The sequence below is a fragment of the Cebus imitator genome, unplaced genomic scaffold (genome assembly GCF_001604975.1).
Source record: "Cebus imitator isolate Cc_AM_T3 unplaced genomic scaffold, Cebus_imitator-1.0 Scaffold217, whole genome shotgun sequence".
Lineage (NCBI taxonomy): Eukaryota > Metazoa > Chordata > Mammalia > Primates > Cebidae > Cebus > Cebus imitator.
The window spans coordinates 187,811-214,420 of NW_016107532.1; the positions used below are offsets into that span (position 1 = coordinate 187,811).

The 26,610-nt window shown below is 44.9% G+C and overlaps 1 protein-coding gene across 19 annotated transcripts in view; it reads left to right on the forward strand.

Moving 5' to 3' along the window:
• Positions 1-25,529, forward strand: part of STRADA (STE20 related adaptor alpha) — a 39,986-nt gene extending 14,457 nt beyond the window's left edge. For 2 of the 19 annotated variants that reach the window (XM_017549189.2, XM_037745957.1), the window contains exons 2-13: positions 552-607; positions 2,280-2,337; positions 6,587-6,615; positions 14,494-14,596; positions 15,086-15,207; positions 17,503-17,611; positions 17,724-17,847; positions 20,946-21,117; positions 21,629-21,733; positions 23,780-24,021; positions 24,324-24,366; positions 24,637-25,529. In XM_017549189.2, the coding sequence (XP_017404678.1) occupies positions 596-607; positions 2,280-2,337; positions 6,587-6,615; positions 14,494-14,596; positions 15,086-15,207; positions 17,503-17,611; positions 17,724-17,847; positions 20,946-21,117; positions 21,629-21,733; positions 23,780-24,021; positions 24,324-24,366; positions 24,637-24,789 (1,272 nt within the window). In that variant the 5' untranslated portion in view covers positions 552-595 and the 3' untranslated portion in view covers positions 24,790-25,529. Of the gene's footprint in view, positions 1-549; positions 632-2,278; positions 2,338-6,586; positions 6,616-9,260; positions 9,378-11,581; positions 11,671-14,493; positions 14,597-15,085; positions 15,208-17,502; positions 17,612-17,723; positions 17,848-20,945; positions 21,118-21,628; positions 21,734-23,779; positions 24,022-24,323; positions 24,367-24,636 lie in introns of those variants that run through there. The other 17 variants (XM_017549186.2, XM_017549187.2, XM_017549200.1 and 14 more) reach the window with 15 other exon arrangements.
• The last annotated feature ends 1,081 nt before the right edge of the window (positions 25,530-26,610 follow it).

Consider the following 26,610-nt stretch of genomic DNA (forward strand, 5'->3'; position numbering starts at 1 on the left):
TTTTTTGTTTGTTTGTTTTTAGTAGAGACGGGGTTTCACCATGTTGGCCAGGATGATCTCAATCTCTTGACCTCATGATCTGCCCACCTTGGCCTCCTAAAGTGCTGGGATTACAGGCATGAGCCACCATGCCCAGCCCAAATAATTCTTAAGTAGCTGGGCTTACAGGACCTGGCTAGTTTTTTATTTTTTTATTATTATTATTATTATTATTATTTATTTTTAATAGAGGCAGGGTTTCACTATGTTGGCCAGGTTGATCTCAAATTCCTGACCTCAAGTGATCCACCTGCCTCAGCCTCCCAAAGTGCTGGGATTAGCACTTGATTTGAGCCACCACGCTTGGTCAAAAATTACAGAATTTTATAATGTACTTGGCCAAAGTACATTCAGATTTATCATCACTGAAAGTTTCTTTAAACAAATCTAGCAGTTTATAGGTGAAGTCCAATGCTTTGAATGGTAGACCTGTAATAACTTTTTGTTAATCAGAAGGTATTTCTATATAATGAAATTTTTGCTAACTCAGCCTGTTTCTGTTTTCCTTTTAGGTTTAAGTTTTTGAATCTGAAGTAGGTCTACACAGTAGGAACTCATGTCTTTTCTTGTAAGTAAACCAGAGCGAATCAGGGTGAGTGTTTTTCTATTCTTCTGGCTTTGCTATTTTTGTTTTCTGAAAAGCAGTGTGTTTTGGCAGATGTTGTAGGTGGTTTTCTATGTGAGGGTCGGAATGATACAGAAGTGAGGGATGTAGGAAGTAAGGCAGGTACTGCAGCCTCAACTCCTGAGAAGAGTTTTGCAGACAGAAGCTGACCAGAGACAAAATTTACCGTCAGCTTGTCTGATAGAGAAGAAACAAGAAGAAAGTGGCTTATTTTATGAATATCAGTCATACAACATTAAATGACTCAATGACACTTTTTGGTATAGATGTGTAACTACTTATGATGATCCCCCATGAGTCTGTGAGTTTTCAAAATCAAGTTGTAATTACCAGGATACTTTTTTTTTAAGTATGTAATTAGTTTTAATTGAAGACTTCTTGAACATGAAAGATTTTATTATACCTCAAAACTTCGTCAGCCAAAATGACCTTAAAAACAATACTAGATTTAGCTTCTTTACAAATTCTCATTATTTCATGAGTGTCTTATTTTGTTTATTATCAAGTACTTAATTTCTAAATGCAGTAGTAATTATTTTAAAATTGTGTAACAGTGTAGAAGTGCTATGAGACGTTATGAGTACACCAGTTTCTTTACATATTAAAGCATAATTTGTTTTTTGATGCAGTGCATATAATTTTATATAAAGTTTTAAATTTAGGATGTTATTTCTTTTTTGACTTGGAAAAATAGTTATAGGGAAGGACAGAGAATGATGCTATAGTTCCAATTCACAGCTTGTATCATGCAACTTATTTCTGAATGTTACTTAATCTTCTTTTTTCTAATGTTTATGCATATAAGGACAATTTATATTAGAAAGAATAAACCTCACTGTTAATTAAGAGGAAAAACGGAATCTCTCCATAGCCTGAACTCTGCCTAGTGGAAGGAATGCCCCCAAGCCAAACTGTAACACCAGCCCTTACAGGAAATACAATCTTGATTCCGTTGCTTTTAAATATGACCTGCTTTTCTGTTTCAACGTAGCCTAATTCATGCGAAACAAAACCACTGATCAGAATGACAGAAATCTAACACTCATTTGAAATAGGCCAGTAAAGTGAGCCGTAGATTGATCCTGCCAGTTTGGTCTTACTAGTCTGGCCTTTGTGAACTTGGCAGAAAGTGTAAGCAGCCATGTCTTTAGAACCTCTAGTGGATAAAGAATATGCAACTTGCTGTGTGTTGTTTTACAAACTAACAGGGTCTTGTGAATAACTACTGTTTCATCTCTGTTTTCTGTGTTATGAATTCCAGTAATACTTTTCAAATTGACATCAGTGATCCAAGGTATCTGTAATATAGAATGAGTAAGATGGAACCAATATAGGGAAGGCAAAAACAGTCTTCATTATTAGGGCCAGTACTATCTATTTCTCATCTGTCCAGTTTAAGAATTATTCATCAAATAGGCAAAAGGAGTAGAGACAAGAATCTTGTTTTTAGTTAATTTCAAGATTCTGTTAAAAACTTTTCCACAGAAATGATTCCTAACTGTACTGCATGATTCTGTTTTCATAGTTGTGTTTTTGTCTGTCTGTCTAAAGGCTGATAGCTAATTTGTTGTGGCTTGGAAGAAATACTAATTCTCTTTGGGGTTTTCCTCTTTAGCGGTGGGTCTCGGAAAAGTTCATTGTTGAGGGCTTAAGAGATTTGGAACTGTTTGGAGGTAAGTACAGTATGGCATTTAGCCATCACTTCAAGGTATAAAAATCACTACTTTTTTGTAGACTAAATCAATCTATACCAATTAGCAATTCTGAGGGCAAATGTAACCTATAGTTGTTCGATTTGTTTGGTTCCTTTTTGAATTCATGGTTTCCCAAAGACTTGAAGACTAACCTGGCATTTTTCCGTGGCCTGTCTTGATTGTTAGAAAGCCAGTATTTACTTACAGGCATATATGTTTTCTTTTGTCCAGTTGAAACACATATTTTTAAAGGAAAAAAAAAAACTATTTAAAAGGCTCTAGCCATGAAGATACTAAAAATAATTGTGAAGACAAAGAAAGCAATTATATGAATGTTCTGGTTTTATTGATCAATCTAGTTGACTCATATTTTCATGGTAGAAATTATAAGACTTAAGAGAGCTAAGGAAAAATCTTTCACAGCAAAAATTAACTTCCTATTACAAAATCTGAATGTTGATTTCAGAAGTAAACCTTGACAGGCCTAGGCATTACTCTTTGGCCATTTTCAAAGCGAGCCTTTTTGGGAACTGTCATCTTAATTCAGGGCAAAAAAATTATTTTCAATAAAAATAATGGTAGAGCCCCATTCTTTGTGTCTGAATACCAAGATACTCTAAAATTTTAGGATCCTATAGTTTAAGAAACAGATTATCAGGCTGGGCATAGTGGTTCATGCCTGTAATCCCAACACCTTGTGAGGCTGAGGCAGGCAGATCAGTTGAGGTCAGGAACTCAGGACCAGCCAGGCCAATGTGGTGAGACCCCATCTCTACTACAAAAATTAGCTGGCCACAGTGTCACGCACTGTATTCCCAGCTACTCGGAAGGCTAAGGCAGAAGAATTGTTTGAACCCAAGAGGTGGAGGTTGCAGTGAGCTGACATGGCACCACTGCACTCCAGCCTGGGTGACAGAGCAAGACTCCATCTCAAGAAAAAGAAACAAATTATCAGCCAGGCACTGTGGCTCACATCTGTAATGCCAGCACCTTGGGAGACCAAGTCAGGCAGATCACCTGAGGTCAGAAGTTCAAGACCAGCCTGGCCAACATGGTGAAACCCCATCTCTACTAAAAATATAAAAATTAGCCAGGTGTGGTGGCACATGCCTGTGGTACCAGCTACTAAGGAGACTGAGGCAGGAGAATCACTTGAATTCGGGAGGTGGAGGTTGCAGTGAGCCAAGATCACACCACTGCACTCCAGCCTGGGCAACAGAGCAAGACTCCATCTCAAAAAAAATTATAAAATAAGAAATAAATTTAAAAAACAGATTATCAGATTGAGTACATTGGTTAGTTGATCCACAATATCCCCAGATAGGTTTAAATAATTGAAAACTCAAACTTGTTAGTTACTAGGTGATACCTATTAATTTATTTTTCCTAACACATCTCAAAGAATTTCTTGAGTAGTAGTAGTTGTGAACTTTGTCAAAGTATTATGTTTTAGACAAATGGAAGTTTAGAAAAATGATCAATTCTTTATATTTTAATTGGAAAGAATCAGTTAGATGCACAGTAAAGGCCAGTAGAACAAAAATACCACATTCTGTTACTATTCTTGTTTTCTTCCCATCATTAATGGGAATAAAATGGTTTAAAAGTAAACAGTGAGCTGGGCACAGTGGTGTGCTTCTGTAATCCCAGCTACTTAGGAGGCTTGAGGCAGGAGGATTGTTTGAGTCTAGACTCAGCAACATAGCGAGACCTCCTTTCTTTAAAAAACTGGTTTGGGGAACCCGGGCACAGTGGCTCGTGCCTATAATCCTCGAACTTTGGGAAGTCAAGACAGGCGGATTGTTTGAGCCCAGGAGTTCAAGACCAGCTTGGGCAACATGGTATAACCGTATCTTTACAAAAAATACAAAAATTAGCTGGGTGTGGTGGCACACATCTTTGGTCCTAGCTGCATGAGAGGATGAGGTGGGTGGATCACTTGAGCCTGGGAGGCTGAGGATGCAGTGAGCTATAATCATGCCACTGCACTCCAGCCTGGATGACAGACTGAGACCCTCTCTCAAGAAAAAAATATTGTTGGCATTTGTGAGAATTTATTTGGAAGTCCAGTTTATAATGAATTAGTTACAACTATTCTAGTGTATGTAAACTGAATTAATGGGCTCTGGCTTCAGTGTATTGAGTGGAGGATCTCTGGTTGTCTCTTTTTTTTTTTTTGAGACAGCATTTTGCTCTTGTCACCCAGGCTGGAGTGCAACCTCCACCTCCCAGGTTCAAACACTTCTCCTGCCTCAGCCTCCCAAGTAGCTGGGATTACAGGCATGTGCCACCATGCCTGGCTAATTTTTTTGTATTTTTAGTAGAGATGGGGTTTCACCATGTTGGCCAGGCTGATCTTGAACTCCTGACCTCACATGATCTACCCGCCTCAGCTTCCCAAAGTGCTGGGATTATAGACGTGAGTCACTGTGTCTGGCCTCTGGTTGTCTTTTGACTGTGCCCTAGTTTCTGATAGGAGGGTGGAGAGGTTGTTCTATATATTGTTACAGCCTGAAGAAGTCTATATTACCAAGTTTTATACAACTTAGAATTTGCCTTCTATTCTGGAAGATTGGATTAGATGTCTTTAATCCATTCACCTGACTTCTTACCTTTGATAGACTGTCTTAAGCAACTTCTCCTGCCATTTGTGTACCAGAAAACTAATGTCCAAGGGGGAAAAACTCCTGTTTTGAATAGGCCAGGTGGGGTAGCTCACACCTGTAATCCCAGCACTTCAGGAGGCCAGACAGGCCAAGGTGGGCAGATCTCTAGAGCCCAGGAGTTCGAAACCAGCCTGGGCAACATGGAGAGATCCTGTCTCTACAAAAAATACAAAAATTAGCCAGATATGGTGGCACGTGCCTATAGTCCCAGCTGCTCAGGAGGCTGTGGCAGGAACACTTGAGCCCAAAGGGTCGAGCCTGCAGTGAACTGAGATTGCACCACTGCACTCCAGCAAAGGTGACAGACTGAGACCCTGTCTCAAAAAAAAAAAAAAAGTATATATATATATATATATTTTGATGGAGGCTCATTTACTCTGCAGATAATCTCTTGCAGTATAATTGGATGCTCTAATGTTTCTTAGGGGAAAGCATTTTCATTGGTAACTAGACTTACTCTTCTGATTTTGTATAGTTTAAGGTATTTAGGACTGCATAATTTAAGATGATTAGAAATGTATAATCACCCCCAATATTTTACAGTTAAAAATCTTCAGCTTGGTGATTTTTATCACTTTTACAGAATAGAGAAGGTCAGAAGTACATACAGAATTTGTCTAATTTAAGAAGTACATACAGAATTTGTCTAATTTAAGAACAGAAAGTTATTTAATTGTCCTTTGCTTTGTTCATTTTCACTAGGACTAGCAGAGCGCCAAATTGCCTTTACTTTATTTACATTTAGAATCAAGTGTATATGACTTTAGAGAATCAGACTGGGTAATGGTCCTTATACATGTGTTGCTGTAATAAAACCTTTTGCCCTTTTTTGAAAAAATGTGTTTTCTAGTTCCCGCACTCACTGGGAAATGGCCAACCATCTCTATAACTATATAATGAATTGTTTGTTCACAAAGTATAAGCAACTGGCCTATTCACAATAACATTGTGTGTTGATGTCAAGTAAATGTATGACCAAAATTGAGTTATATCCAGTAAAGAATACCCATAGAGTGGTGGCCTTTCTACCTTTTGAAGAACCATAGATCCGTGTTTTAAAGTCCCATCTCACCTGGGCTTGGTGGCTCATGCCTGTAATCCCAGCACTTTGGGAGGCTGAGGCAGGTGGATCACCTGAGGTCTGGAGTTTAAGACCAGCCTGACCAACGTGAAGAAACCCCATCTCTACTAAAAATACAAAAATATCTGGGCGTGGTGGCGCATGCCTGTAATCCCAGCTACTCAGGAGGCTGAGGCAGGAGAATTGCTTAAACCCGGGAGGCAGAGGTTGCGGTGAGCCGAGATTGTGCCATTGTACTCTAGCCTGGGCAAAAACAACGAAACACTGTCTCAAAAAAAAAGCCTCATCTCTCTGCAACATTTTTACTGTGAATCTGTGTGTGTGTGTGTGTGTATATACCCCTGCAGGCACTTTTTGCTGTAATGACTCTTAAGTGGTTTCTATTAATAAACGTAGTCCTAAGTACAATAATTGCTGTTCTGAATGTGGATGTATCTTCTGCTAAAACACAAAATGCCAACAATCAATTTCTCTACTCCAGAGCAGCCTCCGGGTGACACTCGGAGAAAAGTAAGTGACTTCCTAGGCCCTGGCACTATGGCTGTTGCATGGAGATGACTTATTGTGGAAGTTCGTGTGTTTTGTTGGTTTATCATTTTATGTTTCTGCTTATCTGTCACTGAGCTTTGTTTGTAGTGTGATTTTTGTACTTGTGGAGATTCAGGTTTCACCCTGGAAATATTTGGATGTGTAGTTTGAAAACTGAAAAATATCTCAGGTACTTTTTGTCTCTTCTGAGGATTAAGGTCTCCTCCCCTCCCCAGCCCTGCCAATCAACCACCACCCCTTCCCCCAAAAAAGTAAGTTTCAACAATCTGAAATTTGGTTATTGTGTAGTGACTAATGGTATTAAATTTTCCATCCTTAGTCTATTAATAATAGGTTTTAGTCCACAGATATAATACAGATCTCTGTCTAGATATTAAGACAGGACTTCAAATCTCCTACCTTAAAAACGAAAGCAAAATTGAAAAGTATAAGACAGAACATTACTTTTTTCATTGGTGAAAGCTGCAAGATTCTTACCCTGTTTCTTTCTCTTCTAGTTTATTCTTCTTAAATAGCACCAGATGTACAGAGTGTACCAAGCTATTTTGGAATATATGAATCAGTGTCTTATAAAGAGAGAGGATAAGAACCTTTTCTACAGAGACTTCTGCCTGTGTTCAGATTGCAGACATTTGCAGCTTCTGCAGCAGCCCCAAGGTTGAGTGAAGGACAGTGATGTTGACTGGGAATTTCTGAGTGAAGCGTTGCCTGTTCTTATGTCATCTGCTAATCAGGAGCGCCTCTCTATCAGATCCAAATGGCTTTCCAATCTGGAAACCAAAAATTTTCCCTATAGGATCAGTTGGGTATTCTTCTAGAATACAATGCCAATTACATACAATTTTTATATTTTTACAGCTGTTGATGTTAAATCAAAAGTTATCCTGTGTGAAACCTGCGGGAAGTTGAATGTGTTTATTTGGTAGCATTTTGTGAATATTTTCTTTGTATGCTTTACTTATTTTGTTTTAAACTCTTTAAACAAAATTATTTTATGGTCATTTCTGGATATCAGCTGCTTTGCTTACATATTTTTCAAATGCTTCAAAATGAATAAAATGCATTTCAGGGTGGGGGGAAACTAAGAAAATACTCTGATAGAATCAGTTTCTTTCTCTGAGCAATTTGAGATTATTACATTGCACTAATTAAACTATGCCATGCTGTGTTTAAAGAGAATGGGCTAAATATTTCGTTCTTTTTATCTGCGTTTAGACCTGTTCTAAATCTGAAACAGTGAGATGAACTAACCTGCCTTTCCTCTGGCAATGTCAGATGAGACCACTTCCTTTCAAAATATTCCCTGTTTCCTAGTTTGTTTGTTTGTTTTCCTAAATGAAGTTTGGTTTCTGAGTTCAGACCTATACAATATCCATGAAGTAGAAGGCCTCCATTTTAGAATCGTTCCTAGTGAGCTGGGGACAGAGCAGTTGCTATCACTGGACTAGTTGATTTTATGCAATTCCAGATTACCTATGAGCTCATATTGCCAGTTACATAAAGAACTTTCTTTTCTTTTCTTTTCTTTTCTTTTTTGGAGACCAGGTCTTGCTCTGTTGCCCAAGCTGTAGTACAGTGGTGTGTGTGATTTTGGCTCACTGTAACCTCTGCCTCCTGGGTTCAAGCGATTCTCCTCCCTGAGCCTCCTGAGTAGCTGGGATTACAGGGATGTGCCACCACACCCGGCTAATTTTTTGTGTTTAGTAGATATGGGGTTTCACCGTGTTGGTCAGGCTGATCCTAAACTCCTGACCTCAGGTGATCTGCTGGCCTTTGCTTCCCAAAGTGCTGGGATTACAGGCATGAGCCACCATGCCTGACCAAAAAAATTATTTTCTAAAGACCAGGTGTGGTGGCTCACACCTGTAAATCCAGCACTTTGGGAAGCCAAGGCAGGAGGATGACTTCAGGCCAGGAATTTGAGACCAGCCTGGGCAACATAGTGGGACCCCGTCTCTAAAAACAAAAAAAAACACTAGTCAGGCATGATGGTGCACGCCTGTAGTCCTAGCTACCCAGGAGAATGAGGCAGGAAAATCCCTTAAGCCCATGAGTTCAAGGCTGCAGTGAGATAGGATAGCACCATTGCACTCTAGCCTGGGAGGCAGAGTAAGACTCTATCCCTAATTGAAAAAAAAAAGAAATTAGCCTGGCATGGTGGTATATACCTGGGAGGCTAAGGTAGGAGGGTTCACTTGAGCCCAGGAGTTTGAGGCTGTAGTGAACTATGATCACGCCACTGTACTCCAGCCTGGGTGACAGAGTGAGACCCTGTTTCAAAAAAAAAGAATTTTATTTTCTAAATCTAATACTTTTGGGTTAGTTTTAGCACTTTTCTGTACTACTGGATAATAGAAATAAATATTTGTCAAGTTACTAACTAAGCACATCAATAGTTTAATGAATCATTCCCTACCTAGGCTCAGCAAGAATGTGTCTGAGTGTATAGCCTAGTAGACAATATGTCTTATAAGCTTATATCCACTCCTGGCAAGGAAGAGGGACATAGGTAATAAAGAAGTATCTATCCGTGGTTTTTCCAAAGGGAATTATTTAAAGTACATAAAATGAATATTTGAATCTCAGGACTCCGCTGTCTTTCACAGCCTCTTTTTCAAGTGAGAGAAATTTTAAGGAGTTTGCTTGGAGAGCAGAGATGAGAGGACCTTCAGATACCAAGTAGTTGCTTCTCATTGAGGCCATATTTTTACCTACTGAAAAATGCAGTACTTTCTCACATGCAGGAATCAGATTCTGATCTCTAGAGTGCCCTGAGTAATAGAGGGATCTAATGACTGTGTCATATGAGGTTGACATTTCCAGCATAGGTCATCATACTGAACCTGTCTCCAAAGGAACTAGCTGGTGCAGTGACCCTACTCTTTTCTCTAGCCCATGGGAATGAAGAGATCATGGGCAGAAAACCTCAGTTTAAACTTTAGTTATTTTCATTTTTTAAGTATTTGCCAGCAGTGTTCCAGGCATTGGGAGAATACATCAGTGAACATGACAGAAAAGGTCCCTGCCCTTATAGCGCTGGCATTTTAATGGAAGAGACTTTAGTGGAAGATTTTAGAGAAATAAGCTGTAATGATAACTTCTATGAAGAAAGGAAAGCAAGGCTGTATGATAACGTGACTAGGAGACTGCTTTACTTTGGCTGGGCAGTCTCTCTGGAAAAAGGACATTTAAGTTGAGACCTCAGTGATATTGAGGAGCTAGCCATGAGAAAAATAGCAGGGGGTTAGGAGGGTTTCAAAGGGACAGTTAGTGCAGGTTGCCTGAGACTGAAGCTTGCTTGTTTGTGTGAGGATAGTGTTCGACTCGGGCAAGGGTGGTGTGGGATGAGATCATAGAGGTAGACAAAGGCCAAATCATTTGGATACTCATAGGCTGGGGCGGGGAGTTTGGGTCTGAAAGCAACCCACTGAGCTTTCTCTTAACCAGTAACATTGATTTTATTGATGTTCAGAAAACAGAATCTGCAGAGCAAGAATATGTATAGGAGTTAGAGGTATATAAGGTTGAGAAAATGAGACACTTCGAGACCAAATGAGCATTGTGAATTCTAACCCAGTGGAGAGTTGTCATTTCAGAACTCTTGGTTGAGGCTTTTTGCTCAAATTGCTGCTCCATTTTTGTCTCCTGATTGTGTATCTCTTTCACCTTTGTGTGAGGTACCTGACATGGAGTAACCAGTATCTTAAGATGATTCTGAAGATGAGATGGTTTCAAGAAGCTACAGTCAGCAGGGTGCAATGGCTCATGCCTGTATCCCAGCACTTTCGGAGGCTAAGGCAGGAGGATCGCTTCAGCCCAGGAGTTTGAGACCAGCCTGGGCAACACAGGGAGACCCCATCTCTACAAAAAATACAAAAATTAGCTGGGCGTGGTGGCACATGCCTGTAGTCTTAGCTACTTGGGAGGATTGCTTGAGCCTGGGAGATCGAGGTTACAGTAAGCCATGATCTTGCCACTGTACCCCAGCCTGGGTGACATAGCAAGACCCTATCTCAAATAATAATAATAATTTTTTTTAAATTCAGTGATCCTAGGCCGGGCTTGGTGGCTCACACCTATAATCCCAACAGTTTGGGAGACCGAGGCAGGCAGATCACTTGAGGTCAGGAGTTTGAGACCAGCCTGGCCAACATGGTAAAATGCTGTCTCTACTAAAAATGTAGAAATTAGTCAAGGGTGGTGGCAGGCACCTGTAATCCCAGCTATTCAGGAGGCTGAGGGAGGAGAATTGCTTGAACCCAGGAGGCAGAGTCTGTAGTGAGCTGAGATCACACCATTGCACTCCAGCCTGGGTGACAGAGTGAGACTCTGTCTCAAAAATAAATAAATAGGCTGGGCGTGGTGGCTCATGCCTGTAATCCTAGCACTTTGAGAGGGCAAGATGGGTGGATCACGAGGTCAGGAGTTCAAAACCAGCCTGGCCAACATGGTGAAACCGAAACCCCATCTCTATTAAAGATACAAAAATTTAGCCAGGTATGATGGCATGCACCTGTAATCACAGCTACTCGGGAGGCTGAGGCAGGAGAATCACTTGAACTCAGAAGGCAGAGGTTACAGTGAGCTGAGATCACGCCATTGCACTCCAGCCTGGGTGGCAGGGCAAGACTCTGTCTCCGAAAATATAAATAAATAAATGAATGAATAAAATAAAATTTAATGATCCTAGAATTTATTTTGAGACCATTAGAAAACACAGATAAGTATCAAATCAACTTTACTGATCAAGCTCCACTTAAGATTCTGTTTCCTCCATTTTCTCTGTTCCATTTTATTTGTTGAACAGAAAAGTCACCAAAAAGTAGACAGCAATAGGAGGAGGAAGAAAGTAGGATTCACATGTATTGAATGTCTTTTGTACACCAGGTAGCACTAAGCTCTTAACATATTTTATCTCGTCTAATAGATACAACACTATGAGATGGAAATTACTCAGCTGCTGAGATAATGGAGATCCCGAGAGATCAGAGTGACTTGCCCAGGGTCACAGAACCGGTAATAGACCTGAGTTCAAATTCTGCCTCTATGTGGCCCATAAACCTATGCTGTTTGCATTATAGCAAATGTCTTATTTAAAATAGCCTTTCCCAATTATCTTTCCCAAAATTTAACAGATGTTAGGCACAGAAGACTCCCTATACAGATCTCTTTGGGAAATCCTAGGTTAATCAAAGTTAGTAAGTTTTCTTACTACAGAATTTCTCAGTGCCTTTAATATGGGCTTACACCTTATAATTCTCCATGAGAGAGTATTCTACATTTCCTAACTTCATTGGACATGGAAACATTTTCCACCCATCAACTGGCAGAATCAGTGTTCCAGGGGACTTACTTTGGGGAAATCCTGCACTGAAACAACTTACTAGGAAAATGGGCACGAGACAGGAAGAGATATTTTCACCTTGGAGAAAACTCACGTGGCTGAAAAATATATGAAAAGATCCTCATCTTCATTAATAATCAGGGAAATGTAAATCAAATCCACGAGATTGGCAAAAATTAAGAAATCTGAAAATACCAAGTGTTGGGGAAAAGTTAGATCAGTGAGAACACACATGGCTGGGCGTGGTGGCTCACACCTGTAATCCTAGCACTTTGGGAGGCCAAGCTGGGTGGATCACTTGAGGTCAGGCATTCAAGACCAGCTGGGCAACATGGCGAAACCCTGTTTCTACAAAAATTAGCCAGGTGTGGTGGCTTACGCCTATAGTCCCAGCTGCTTGGGAGCACTGAGGCAGGAAGGTCACCTGGACCCAGGAGGCGGAAGTTGCAGTGAGCCAAGATCATGCCACTGCACTCTAGCCTGGGCGACGGAATGAGACCCTGTCTCAAAAATAAAAAACACCTACATTGCTGGTAGTAGTGTAAATTGGTATTTTGGAAAATAATTTGGTGTTGTCCCATAAAGTTGATTGTTCATGTGCTCTGTCACCTAGCAATTCCATTCACTCCTAAGTAAAGCTTCATTCGGGAGACATAGTCAAACATGTTTATAGTAGCACAGTCCATAACAGCAGAACAGAAAAGCAACCCAAATGACCCATCAATGTTGGAATGGGTAAACTGAGATATATTCATGAGATAAATATTGTACAGCAGTGGAAATGGGTGAAGTACAGTGAAATATAACAATATGGCCAAATCTTAGAAATATAAAAATTGATTGAATTAGAAATGGAATTTGGTGAAGGGCTTAATTTTGCTTAGCTAGGTTCCTCTTATTTTCAGGATAAGTGATGAGGGAGACAGAGCCCACTTTGGGATTTCTTTCCCCATCAGCAGCATCAACTGTTTTGAAACCAGATACAGCCAAGTGCAGTGGCTCCTGCCAATTATCTCAGCTACTTGGAAGGCTGAGGCAGGAGGATCACTTGAGCCCAAGAGTTCAAGGCCGCAGTGAGCTAGGATCTTGCCATTGCACTTTAGCCTCAGCGACAGAGAGAGACCCCATCTCTTAAAAACAATAGCAACAAAACAACAAACAAACCACGTGGAATGTCAGCCAGCAGGATGGTATATTAATTTCATTGGCCTGGGCCTGGGTCCTGTGCCATGTACCCACGTTTTGATTTGTGGAAAGTCACTTAATCTCCTTCACCCTCATTTTTGTTAGTGAAAAGTGGAGATGAGATCTGTCCCAGCTACTTCACTGAGCCATGGAGGAGATCACATGCAATGTGGAAGTGCTCTGGAAAGTACACTGTGGTCAGCTAACAGGTATAGAGCACTGCCATCTTGACGGTTTCCTCCGCAGAGCCGCTTCCCAAAGAGTTGTTCAGGCACCGCCTTGTCAGAACACTCTCAGCTCATGCTCTTCTGGGTAGTGCTGGGCCAGGGGCCTCTCCTACTTTCACAAAGGACTTTTTCTGCCTGGAGGTCAGGCTTAGGAGTGCAGCACATGAAACATGAGCTGCCCTAGGTTTCTCCATTTCAGTTAGATGCGCATCTGAAGAAAGAGAATCTAAAGAAAAGCAGTCACAATCTCCAAATCATACATATAAATTTAGGTCTGGAAGAAGGAAACAGTTCATTAAGCTGAAACAAGAGCCGTTGGTCTGGTCTGCCATGTGTTTTGCACAAACTCAGGCATTTCTGGATACCTTCCTTTAGAACCTCAGAGGCCAGCGTTGTGACACCCACATCCTAAAGCATTGGACTACATCTTCACTCACAGTACACATGGGCAGGAACGAGGGAGCAGGCTACGTCGGCTGCCTAGATAATGCCCGAGACCTGACAGCTCTGTCCCTTGCCTCAACTCAGGGCATCAGTTGTTCTCACTTCACTTGGAAATGTTAGGCAGTAACTGACCTGGGCTCTTGGTTTGCTAAAGAGGAGGCTAATCTGGCCACATTTTCCCTAGAGCAAGATTCAGTGTTTGACCTTTTGGGATCTTGTGGTCAGGACCGTAAAAATAGGACCCTAATGCATCAGGAAATTCAAGAGAACTCCTACCTTTCCACCTGCTTCTCTTTTCTAAACATGCTTTAATTCTCCAGACATCCCTTCTCCAAATGAGAATTTCATAGCCTTTAGCAAATGCACTGATGGTTCGAAAGGACAAGCAGATTAACGGTTGACAGGAACAGGTCCATGTCTCCTCATCTGTAGACAACCCTCACACTTGCTCTGATATTAGTGCTGATTACTATATTGAATGTGATGTTTTGTTTCTTTTCATATAGTGCTGGCACCAAGTCTGGATTTGTGGGTGTGTTTGGATGCCAGTCTCCTCGTGGGTCTGAATTACCACCTTCACCCCACTTCCATCCCACCCCCAGTTTTCTCTATTAACCTATTTTTCCTTTTCTTTTATAGACCAATGAGGCGAGCTCAGAGTCGATAGCATCCTTCTCTAAACAGGAGATCATGAGTAGCTTTCTGCCAGAGGGAGGGTGCTATGAGCTGCTCACTGTGATAGGTATGTGCAGAGCTGTCCTTACTCTCCTCTCCTGCTCCAGAGCTGCTGCACCTGGCTTTCTCAGTAGCCCCATATGTGTGTACAGCAGAGGCCATCTACTAGTTAGGGGGCTTCATGGGGACAGAGCTGCTTCTGTGGATCTTCTTTTTTTTTTTTTTCTCTGCCAAGTATGGGAAGAGATCAAGCTTCCAGGAGAGTAGCCCTTTTGCCGTTTTTTCTTTGTGGCTGCATGTTTCTGGTGTCCTGGCCGTAGTGAGTCAGAATGATTGGCTGAGAAGGAACTGATGGGAGTAAAATCAAGAAATGTGAGCCATGAACAGAACAGTAAAATTCTGCTGGGAAAAGGGGGGGGAAAAAAACCAGAAAAAGTAACAGTAGTGGGAATTTTAACATTAAGTTTCTTCTGAAATCAACTCCCTTTTTTAAAGGAAATTTTTTAAACCCCTTGTTGCTCTTGTCCTTGTGTATGGCATTCTTCTTTTCTTTTAGGTAAAGGATTTGAGGACCTGATGACTGTGAATCTAGCAAGGTACAAACCCACGGGAGAGTATGTGACTGTACGGAGGATTAACCTAGAAGCTTGTTCCAATGAGATGGTAACATTCTTGCAGGTAATAAACCATGAGTGTGTCACGTGGAGGGAGGGTGGGCTCTTGGCTCTGATAGTAGTTATAAGGAATTACAAAGAAATGAAGGGAGAGTAAACGTTCAGAAGTTATGGAAACTTTCAGGAGAAAATCCTGGCCATTTGACACTAAGGATTGAGCTGAAATGCTGCTCAGCCCAATGGCGAGATCTTAGCTCAGTGCAACCGCTGCCTCCTGGGTTCAAGCGATTCTCCTGCCTCAGCCTCCTGAGTAGCTGGGACTATAGGTGCCCACCACCACGCCCGGCTAAAGTCTGTGTTTTTAGTAGAAACAGAGTTTCACCATGTCGGCTAGGCTGGTCTCAAACTCCTGATTTCAGGTGATCAGCCTGCCTTGGCCTCCCAAAGTGCTGAGATTATAAACGTGAGCCACCACATCTGGCCTCTTTTTTTTTGTTTTGAGAATCTTATTTTATTGACCCAGCTGGAGTACAGTGGCACGAACCCAGCTCACTGCAGCCTTAATCTCCTGGACTCAGGTGGATCTCCTGCCTCAGCCCCCCATTTAGCTGGGACTATAGGCATACCACACCTGGCTAATTTTTGTATTTTTTTGTAGAGATGGGGTTTCACCATCCTGCCCAGGCTGGTCTTGAACTCCTGAGATCAAGCAATCAGCTCACCTCAGCCCCCCAAAATGGTGGGATTACAGATGTGAGCCACTATACAGGCCCTGACATTCCTTTCTATTCGAGAAGCAAGTAGCCACTCTCTTGTTAAACTGAGAGAGGGGCCGGGGCATGGTGGCTCATGCCTGTAATCCCAACACTTTGGAAGGGCAAGGCAGGCAAATTGCTTGAGCCCAGGAGTTCACGATTGCACCACCGAACTCCAGCCTGGGTGACAGACTGAGTCCCTGTCTCAAAAAACAAAACAAAAACAAAACTGAGAGAGACCGTGAGTCTAGTAACTGCCTGGTAATTAGACCCCTTTCCTGATGCCTGCTTAGATTCAGGGCCTGGGTCAGTTTTCCTTCAGGTTAGTTAGTTGTAGCCCCTCCCCTTCCTCATTTACAACTTTTTCTGAATTGGTGTTACCTGATGGTGCTCTAGGACCTGTTCATAGTAGTTTGTGGGTCCGAGGTCAGTGTCAGCAGAAGCCAGTCTCAGCTGGCCTGCTGTTCCATCAACTATGGTTTTTTTCTTTCTTTCTTTTTTTTTTAATTTGAGACAAGGTCTGGCTCTATCACCCAGTCTAAAGTGCATCAGTGAAATCACAGCTCACCACATCCTCTACTTCTCAGGCACAGGTGATTCTACCACTTAAGCTTCCTGAGTAGCTGGGACTAAAGGCATGCACCACCACACTCAACTAATTTTTTGTATGTTTAGTATAGATGGGGTTTCGCCACGTTGTCCAGGCTATCCAACTCCTGGGCTCGAATGTTCCGCCCACCTCACCTCCCAAAGTGCTGGGATTACAGGCATGAGCCACTGTGCCCGGCCATGTTTTCTTTTATAATAGAAATAATGTTTTGGCCTGGGCACAGTGGCTCATGCCTGTAATCGCAGCACTTTGGGAGGCCAAAGCAGGCCTAGGCAACATGGCGAAACCCTGTCTCTACAAAAATTACAAAAAACTAGTTAGGTATTGTGGCATCCAGCCGTGGTCACAGATATCAGCAAGGCTGAGGTGGGAGGATGACTCGAACCTGGGAAGTTGCGGCTGCAGTGAGACAAGATCACACCACTGCACTCCAGCCTGGGTGACAGAGCAAGACCCTGTCTCAAAAAAATAAAGAAAAACATTTTTGGCCAGGTACAGTGACTCAGTGGCTCATGCCTGTAATCCTAGTACTTTGGGAGGCGGAGGCAGAAGGATCGCTTGAGCTCAGGAGTTTGAGACCAGCCTGGGCAACACAGTGACACCTTGTCTCTACCAACAATAACAACAACAACAAAATATTTTTTGTTTTCTTATCTTAAAGAGGCGTTCTGTACCTTGGCCCTTGAAATTGAGATAAGCTTTTAACTTCATAAGTCTTCGGTCAACAGTTTGCCATCATCATCTCTGAGTTGGTGCCCTGACACCCTCTATTGTTGGTGGTTTCCCTGTTTGGCAGAGGCAAAGCAGTGCTGGGTCCCTGCAGAGGCAGCAGGGCCTTGTTTTTCTTCCCTATGTTGACAGGTACCTGCTTAGGCTGCTCTGGGAACACCCAAAAAGTGCCAGGTCCCCCGCATTGTCCATGCTGCCACCTTCGTGCTGAGCGACATCTTTCGGTGCCGTTTGGTTCTGACTTCAGCTTCACCATTCCTTCCAGGGCGAGCTGCATGTCTCTAAACTCTTCAACCATCCCAATATCGTGCCATATCAAGCCACCTTTATTGCAGACAATGAGCTGTGGGTTGTGACATCATTCATGGCATATGGTGAGTGGAAAGGGTTCCTGGTAGAAAGGGGTTCTTGGGACTCTGTTGTCAGATTGTCTGTGTTTTCCTTCTCCATTACCTTTTGCTGCCTTCATGCAGTCCTTTCCTCCAGGTTCTGCAAAGGATCTCATCTGTACACACTTCATGGATGGCATGAATGAGTTGGCAATCGCTTATATCCTGCAGGGGGTGCTGAAGGCCCTCGACTACATCCACCACATGGGATACGTACACAGGTGAGTTCTTAGGCGGCCTCCCCCATGATTAGAGTGTGTAGCTGTGCCCCTGAGCCTTCAGGTAAACAGGTGGAGTTTGACTGAAGTTAATGAAGCCAGGGTTTAAAATCAAGGATCTGGATTCTTGCTGAGGATCTCTTTGCTATGAAAAGGAAAAGGGCAGGCACCGTGGCTCATGCCAGTAATCCCAGCACTTTGGGAGGCTGAGGTGGGCGGATCACAAGGTCTGGAGTTCGAGACCAGCCTGACCAACATAGTGAAACTATAAATACAAAAATTAGCCAGGTGCGGTGGCACATGCTTGTAGTCCCAGCTACTCGGGAGGCTGAGGTGTGAGAATTGCTTGAACCCAGGAGGCTGAGGTTGCAGTTAGATGAGATCGTGCCACTGCACTCCAGCCTGGGTGACAGAGTTTTTTTTTTTTTTTTTTGAGATGGGTTTTTGCCCTGTCGCTTGTTTTGTTTTTTTTGGTTCGATCTTACCTTCCTGCAACCTCCGCCACCTGGGTTCTTGCAATTCTGCTGCCTCAGCCTCCTGAGTAGCTGGGACTACAGGTGTACACCTCCATGCCTGGTTAATTTTTTGTATTTTAGTAGAGACGGGGTTTCACCGTGTTGCCCAGGCTGGTCTTGAACTCCTGAGCACAGGCAATCTGCCCGCCTCAACCTCCCAAAGTGCTGGGATTACAGGTGTGAGCTACTGCGCCTGGCCTAATTTTTGTATTTTTAGTAGTGATGGGGTTTCACCATGTTGGCCAGGATGGTCTCAATCTCTTGACCTTGTGATCCACCCACTGTGGCCTCCCAAAGTGTTGATTACAGGTGTGGGCCACAGTGCCCAGCCTGAGACTGTTTAAAAAAAAGAAAGAAACGAAAAAGAAGGAGCATCTGGATTCTGACCTTGCCAGTGACTTGGGGGATGGTCACTTAGCCTGTTAGTGCTGAAGCCACTGACTTTCTCTTTGCTGAGTAGCTTGGTCCTGAGTGTTGTGTGAGAGGACCATCTGACATGGACCTTTGTACTCCACCCTCTGCCTCCTCCTTTCTGTGCCTAGAGTCAGTCTTATGTCGAGAGACCAGGACAAAGACAGATGTTAGCAGATGGTGTCGGGCAATCAGCTGGTAGTAGGGAAGATGGTAAAACTAGACCCCTACCTAACTCCTCATGCAGAGGAGGACTCTAGCTGGATTAAAGGCTTATATGTAAAACTTAAAACTACAGACTTAAATAGAAGGAAATGTGAGAAAATGCTTTGGTGACCTGAGGCATAGAATAACTGCTCAACATTTTAGAAGCACAAAACATAAGACAAAAGATTGATGAATTTCATTAGATCAAGATTTCTATTCAATAAAAAAATTCTGTGAAAACAGTTAAGAAACAAGTGACACACAGTGGATTATATTAGCTTTGTCAACACAGGAGATTAGTAACAGGGAAATCTTGCAAATCAACAAGAAATGGACAGCAAAGCAAGAAAAATGGGCCAAAGATACGAAGTCATCATAGGAACAGTCACTCAAATCTCACAATCAGATAAAAGCAAATGAAAACAAGATGTCACCTTACATACATGAGACTGCCAGTGGTCCCAGTGTGGTAAGGATGGGGGAGCCTCCTGTCCAGGTAGTGGAAAATGGCCGGGTACTGCCAGTCAGGGTCACAGAACCAGAACCATCAAGGCCGATTCTCGACGTATACCCTAAAGAAACCTTCATGCATACCAATGAGGGGACATGTTTGGATGTCACCATTCACACGTGTGTTGGTTGGGGGTAATGTGAGTGTCTGTCCCCAGACGGATGGATGAGTAGAAGTGTTATATCTCTTCCCAGAGCAAAGGTGACAATTAAAAGCAAAGATGAAAGGTACACAGCTAGCAACACAGATGTGTCTGGAAACCACACCCCTGAGTGAAAAAGGAAGAACGGGATATGGAACACAGTACCCCTAGGTACACTTTACAAGAGTCCTACAAATAAAAAGTACAGATTAAAAGCATTCATAGAAGGTAGAGCAAGAGGTGGTCTAGAGCGTACAAGAGCACTCAACAGTCCCAGCACTCTGGGAGGCCAAGGTGGGTGGATCACTTGAGGTCAGGAGTTTGAGACCAGCTTGGCCACCATGGCAAAACCCCATCTCTACTAAAAATACAAAAATTAGCCAGGCATGGTAGTGGGTGCCCATAATCCCAGCTACTCGGGAGGCTGAGGTAGGAGAATCACTCAAACCTGGGAGGTGGAGGTTGCAATGAGCCAAGATCATACCATTGCACTCCAGCCTGGATGACAGAGCTAAATAAGCTTTTAATCTGGTGATATGTAAATGGGGTCATGCTATTTTATGTAGGTTTAGAGTTTTTCATCAAAACATGGTTTTAGCTGGGTGGGGTGGCAGCACTTTGGGAAGCCAAGGGGTGGATCTCTTGAGGTCAGGAGTTTGGGACCAGGCTGACATAGTGAAACCCTGTGTCTACTAAAAATACAAAAACTAGCTGGAGGTGGTCGTTTGTGCCTGTAGTCCCAGCTACTCAGGAGGCCGAGGCAGGAGGATCACTTGAACCTGGGAGACGGAGGTTGTGCTCACAAGATTGCACCATTGCATTCCAGCCTGGGCAACAAGAGCGAAACTCCGTCTCAAAAAAAAAAAAAAGAAAAACCTGCTTATAGTCTGGGCACAGGGGCTCACACCTGTAATCCAGCACTTTGGGAGGCCAAAGCAGGCAGATCACTTAAGGCCAAGAGTCCAAGACCAGCATGGCAACATGGCGAAACCCCATCTAAAATATAACCTGCCTAATGTTTATACTAAAAATGTAAACATTAGCCAGGTGTGGTGGTGCACACCTATAATCCCAGCTGTTTGGATGGCTGAGGCACAGGAATTGCTTGAACCCCGGAGACAGAGATTGCAGTGAGCCTAGATTGCACCACTGTACCCCAGCCTGGTGACAGAGTGAGACTCTGTCTCAATAAAAACAAAAACATGGTTATGTATATGTAAAATACACATATACGTGTATAACCCATGCACACAGGGAGAGCTGGCCACATCTAGAGGGGCTCCTGCTCTCCATGACACCCTCCCCACCTCCCCAGGAGTGTCAAAGCCAGCCACATCCTGATCTCTGTGGATGGGAAGGTCTACCTGTCTGGTTTGCGCAGCAACCTCAGCATGATAAGCCACGGGCAGCGGCAGCGAGTGGTCCACGATTTTCCCAAGTACAGTGTCAAGGTTCTGCCGTGGCTCAGCCCCGAGGTCCTCCAGCAGGTCTGTGCACGGGCCCCAAGGAGGCCCTTTACCCAACTCATGATTCTCAAGGGAGCCTTCAGGCATTGCCTGGGGTTAGGTGCTCTCAGTCTCCCAGTGGGGTAAAGGGGTTCCTGGAGGGAGGGAGCCCTCAGCGTGGGCAGTGCCTGTTCATTGCAGATGGATGTGGTTCCCCCCGGGGAGTCCTAACCTCTACCAGATGCTATTTCAGCTCCCTTCAAGGACTCTTGCCACCCTATGAGAAGAGTGAGCATTTTGGAAATGTTTGGTGCTCTCTGGATCCCTGTGCTAAGCAGGGGCATGGGGCTGGCACCTCCTGCTCCTTACAGAGCATCGCCAAACAGTTGCCGGTGGTGATATAGCAGTTAGTCTTCAGTAGCACAGGCAAGGAGAGGCATTAGCAATGGGTCCTGCTTTGGGGACCGCCGTCCTTTTCCTCTCCTTAGTTCTACCCGTTTTCTAAGAACAAAGACCAAATGGGGTCATCTGTGGCCTTTTTTTCCTGGCTTAGAATCTCCAGGGTTATGATGCCAAGTCTGACATCTACAGTGTGGGAATCACAGCCTGTGAACTGGCCAATGGCCATGTCCCCTTTAAGGATATGCCTGCCACCCAGGTAAGCCTGCCGCCTGTCGGGTTCCTTCTTGCCTGCCTGCCTTCCGCACATGTTAATTGAGTATCTGCCACACTCAGGGCACAGAGCAGGAATACTAAGATGAAAGACCTGTCTTTTCCGTCAAGTAGTCCCACCTTGTGGGGGATGGTAGCCTCACTCTTTGTTTACTTCCTGTGGCAAATTCGGTGGTTAGGGAGCCTGGCTTGGGGAGGGGAGCTTGGGAGCAGGGGTGCAAATCGAGGCCCACATGCCACATGTCTATTTAAAACATATAAATCAAGCTAACCAGTCTTCATAAATTTATAAAATATGTTCTGTCCTCCTACTTGGTTGAATACATCTGGAAGGTCAGTTTCTAGTTTAGAATTCCCACAGTTCTCAGAGTTCCATGCCACCGAATTCTAGCCAACACCTTTGGAACCTGCATTCTGCAAATTCAGCTTCTGTTCATGCCCCTCCAGATGCCTGTCCTCTGGCCACCCCTCGGACCAAAGGGTGCACAGTCAGTGGCACAGTCTACTCTTTGGAAGACAGACCCAGGGAAGAGGCTTATCCAGGCCTCATTCAATCCAGAAAGTGGATTTGGGGTCATTTCAGCAAGGATTACCTGGGTCCTAGGTACTTGGAGTATGGTCTAGAACTGGGAGGGGTAGGATGCAGGCTCTGAGCAAGCCACTCCTGGAACCCACAGGCTGCTGGCCCGGTGGTAGGGGCAGCCAGCTGGAGGGTGGCCAGAGTACAGCCCCCCAGAGGAGGAGCCAAGGGAGGTCCCAGGAGGAGTCAGCCTTGAGTTGGAAGACAGACAGTTGTCACCTGTGTGGAGGAGGAACTAGGACACTTTTAGCAGAGAAAGCGGCATGTGCAAAGACCCAGAGTCGAGGAAAAACAGGATCTGGAGAACGACAGGAGGTATAAATGGCCAAGGTGCAGTGCTTCTTGGGGGCTGCCGGGTGGCAGGCTGCAGAAGGAAACAAGGGGACATTGTGAAGGGCTTGGATGCCACTTTAGAGCACTGGTTCCTGTCACAAAGCCTGTGGAGCAGTGATGAAGGACTGTAAGCACAGGAGTGATAGCATAAGATAGTTCATTTAGAAAGATCACCCTGTCAGATGAATTAGATCCGGTAGACCAGTTAGGATGGTGTGGAAATCTAGGTGAGGAATCTAGGAGATCTCAGTAAAATAATTTAGTGACAGGATGCTCAGGAAAGAATTAAAAGGCAATTGAGGGTGAACAAGAGGTCCAGGCCTAGAAGCAGCAGCATCCACTAGAATTTGCGGCAGAGAAAGAAGGATCCTGTGGCTGCACTGTCCAGTGAGGGAGCCATGAGACTGTGTGGCTGTTGAGCATTTAGAATGTGACCATTGAGATTGAGGGACTGAATCTGAAACCTAATTTAAATAGAAATAGCCACAAGTGGCTAGTGGCTATCACATAAGTGCAGCCTTAGAACGATTTCCAGCTTTCTGGCTCAGATAGCTTATGGGGTTATGAGGACTTCACGAGGACAGCAGTCCCCAGGTGGGGCTGGATTTTTGTGTGTTGAGTTGAGGCGCTTTGGGACAGCCACCCAGCCTGGACTTCCCTTGGGCACCTTGCTCCCATGTGGCCTGCTACAGCGACGACCCAAGCTGTGGCACTGCCGGTGCTGCCTCACAGACCTCATTGGATCCATCCGGCCGTGGCAGGCAGCTGTGCTTCAAAGCAGGTGACCTGGCCGCTCCCTCCCACAAGGGTGAGGATCCTGCAGTAAAAGGAATTTGATGCCTCGTAAAGGGAGAGAGGAAACTGTGAGCAATGTTTTCCAGCCATGGCGAAAGGGGGTACTTTTGTACAACCCCTCTCCTTTTCATGTTGGCCTAGCTAGGGTGTAGCTGCCACACCAGTGACCAGCATTTCTTTGGGAAAATTAGACTTACTCCACTTCCATCTTTTTCTGATCTCAAATGATCACATTTGCATATTTGGAAAAGTATATTTGTGAAGAGACTCTCTGGGCCTTCCAGGGGCCCCCTCCAGCCCAGGCCCTGGTTCTTCCCTCCCCAGATGCTGCTTGAGAAACTGAACGGCACCGTGCCCTGCCTGCTGGATACCAGCACCATCCCCGCTGAGGAGCTGACCATGAGCCCTTCGCGTTCAGTGGCCAACTCTGGCCTGAGTGACAGCCTGACCACCAGCACCCCCCGGCCCTCCAACGGTGACTCACCTTCCCACCCCTACCACCGAACCTTCTCCCCCCACTTCCACCACTTTGTGGAGCAGTGCCTTCAGCGCAACCCGGACTCCAGGTATTCCTGTTGGCCTGGGCCTGGGCTTCGGGAAAGCAGAGGGTGCTCAGGAAGTAAGGCCAGGGTGTGAAGGAATGGACAAACCTCTCAAAGGTTCTGCAGGGGTCAGAGCTCCCAGGAGGAATGTGAAGCTACACGCAGGAGGGATGACCTCCTGGGTGTGTAAGAGGCCAGCCTGGGGAGCTCTGGCCACCGCTTTTCAGTCAGCTCAGGGAGAGGCAGAGGCTGAGGCATAAGCAGCAGGATTTTGGGAAGCTGGGGCATGTCAGTGACCTGTGATCTCTCCACCCCTTTCCTTCCAGGCCGAGCGCCAGTACCCTCCTGAACCACTCTTTCTTCAAGCAGGTACCGTAGCTCCTTCCCAAGGCTCCCTGTGTTTTTCTTGCCTCTGTTTCTAAGGACTCATAATCCCTTTAGCTTTGGGTTCTTCAGGTATTCTCTCCCATCCCTTTGAATGAGAGAATTTATCCCACTTCCAAAGCCCCTGAAAGGCACTGCTCCTTCCTCTTGTAGAATTGGTTCCGACAGCCCGTCTGCCACTGGGCTTCCTTGCCCCGTGGTGTCCTGGGACCCAGAGCAACAGGATCCATCACCCACCTCTCTCTTCTCCCCTAGATCAAGCGACGTGCCTCAGAGGCTTTGCCCGAATTGCTTCGTCCCGTCACCCCCATCACCAATTTTGAGGGCAGCCAGACTCAGGACCACAGTGGAATCTTTGGCCTCGTAACAAACCTGGAAGAGCTGGAGGTAGACGATTGGGAGTTCTGAGCCTCTGCAAACTGTGTGCATTCTCCAGCCAGGGACGCAGAGGCCCCTCCTGAGGGCTGGCCACATTCCCACCCTCCCGGGCAGATTGGGTAGAAAGGACATTCTTCCCAGAAAGATGGCTGCTGACTGATTGGGAAAGAAAATCCTGGAGAGATGTTTCTTCACTGCTCCAAGGCTTTTGAGAAACAAGAGAATCTCAACACCTAGGGATTGGGAGGGTGCAAAGCCGACATTCCCAGTCCTGTGAGCTCAGGTGACCCCCGCAGAAGGAAGGGATGCTGTTCTGGCCCTGGGAGCTGAATTAGGAGTCCAGGGTTTGACTCATTAACCCCGAGGACTGCCACCTCTTCCCAGTGCTTGTGATCAGCCTCATTCTATTTAACTTTGGTCTCAGATCCTATAGGTCAGTGAAAGGGCAAGTAGTAAGCTGCCTGCCTCCCTTCCCCCAGACCTCGCCCTTGTAGTTGCAGAGAAGGGTATTTCTGTCTTTTTAAGCACAGACTCAGGATGGGACATTCCATTCTTATCCCATTCTAGCTTGGGCCCTAACACCTAAATCTCTCCCAGGTGTGTGTGCCTCATTCCTTTCCCCCCAAGAACCCATTTTAGCGCCTTCTGCCAGCTGCCCTGGTGCTTTCTCCAAGGGCCATCAGTGTCTTGCCTAGCTTGAGGGCTTAAGTCCTTATGCTGTGTCAGTTTTGTTGTCAAAACAAATTAAAATTTCCAGAGACCCTGCTGGAGAATGGCATTGTTGTGTCTACATCAGCTCAGGGGCTACAAGCTGCTTCCCGGGGCTTGTGCTTGCAGGATGGCTGTGCTACCCCAGATGAGAACCATCCCACCATCCAAGAGCAGGCCCAGGGTTCTGTCGGAAGCTCAGCAGTGGCCTCTTTCACTAGATAGACCAGTTTCTCTTAAAACCCATAATCTGTCTGTTAACTATCTAAAATTTTAAGACTGAATGTTAGCCTGTGGCCGTCAAACCACTATGGAACTAAAAAGGTCCAAAGATTGAAACTGAGGCAGAGGATGTTGGCAGCCTTTGGCAGGAAAGGAGGTAGAACGGTTTGTCTTGCAACCTGACCTGGATGTCTCCTTACCTTGGGTGCTAGCACCCAAAGAGCAGGAAAGCTAAGACCAAGCCTTGCTCATCCCTGCCATGCTGGCTAGCAGCGAGTGTGAGCAAGGGGGTGGTGCAAATATGGGTCTCCCACAGTGCTTCTAAGGCACATCACATGGCTTACCCCTTTCCCAGTCCCTCAGGGGGAAGCCCCCCCACCAGCTCAGGCACCTCAAACACCCCTCTACCCTGAAGCTGCACTGAACCATCAAGTGCCCTCGCTTTCCATTTCCTCCCAAACTTTAACAGCAGCTTAAAGAGAAGTAAACGTCTTCCTCTGGGCAGTGAGAGGCTAAGATGACAGGAATGACACTGACCCTGGGCTAGGATGGGGACCTGGGGCAAGTGAGTGAGGAGCTGGGGAGCTCATTTCCAGCCTTCCCCCTGCTTCAAACCTCAAGTCTCCCCCCACCCCCAACGGAGTCACTCTGACACCAGGGTGGAGTACACTGGCATCATCTCGGCTCACTGCAACTTCCACCTCCCAGGTTCAAGCAATTCTCCTGCCTCAGCCTCCCGAGTAGCTGGTATTACAGGCACATGCCACCGTACCCGGACAATTTTTGTATTTTTAGTTAAATGGGGTTTCACCATGTTGGCTAGGCTGGTCTCCAACTTCTGACCTCGTGATCGGCCTCCGTGGGATTACAGGCATGAGTCACCGCCCAGCCAAGTTACCTTTTTTTTTTTCCCAACACTGG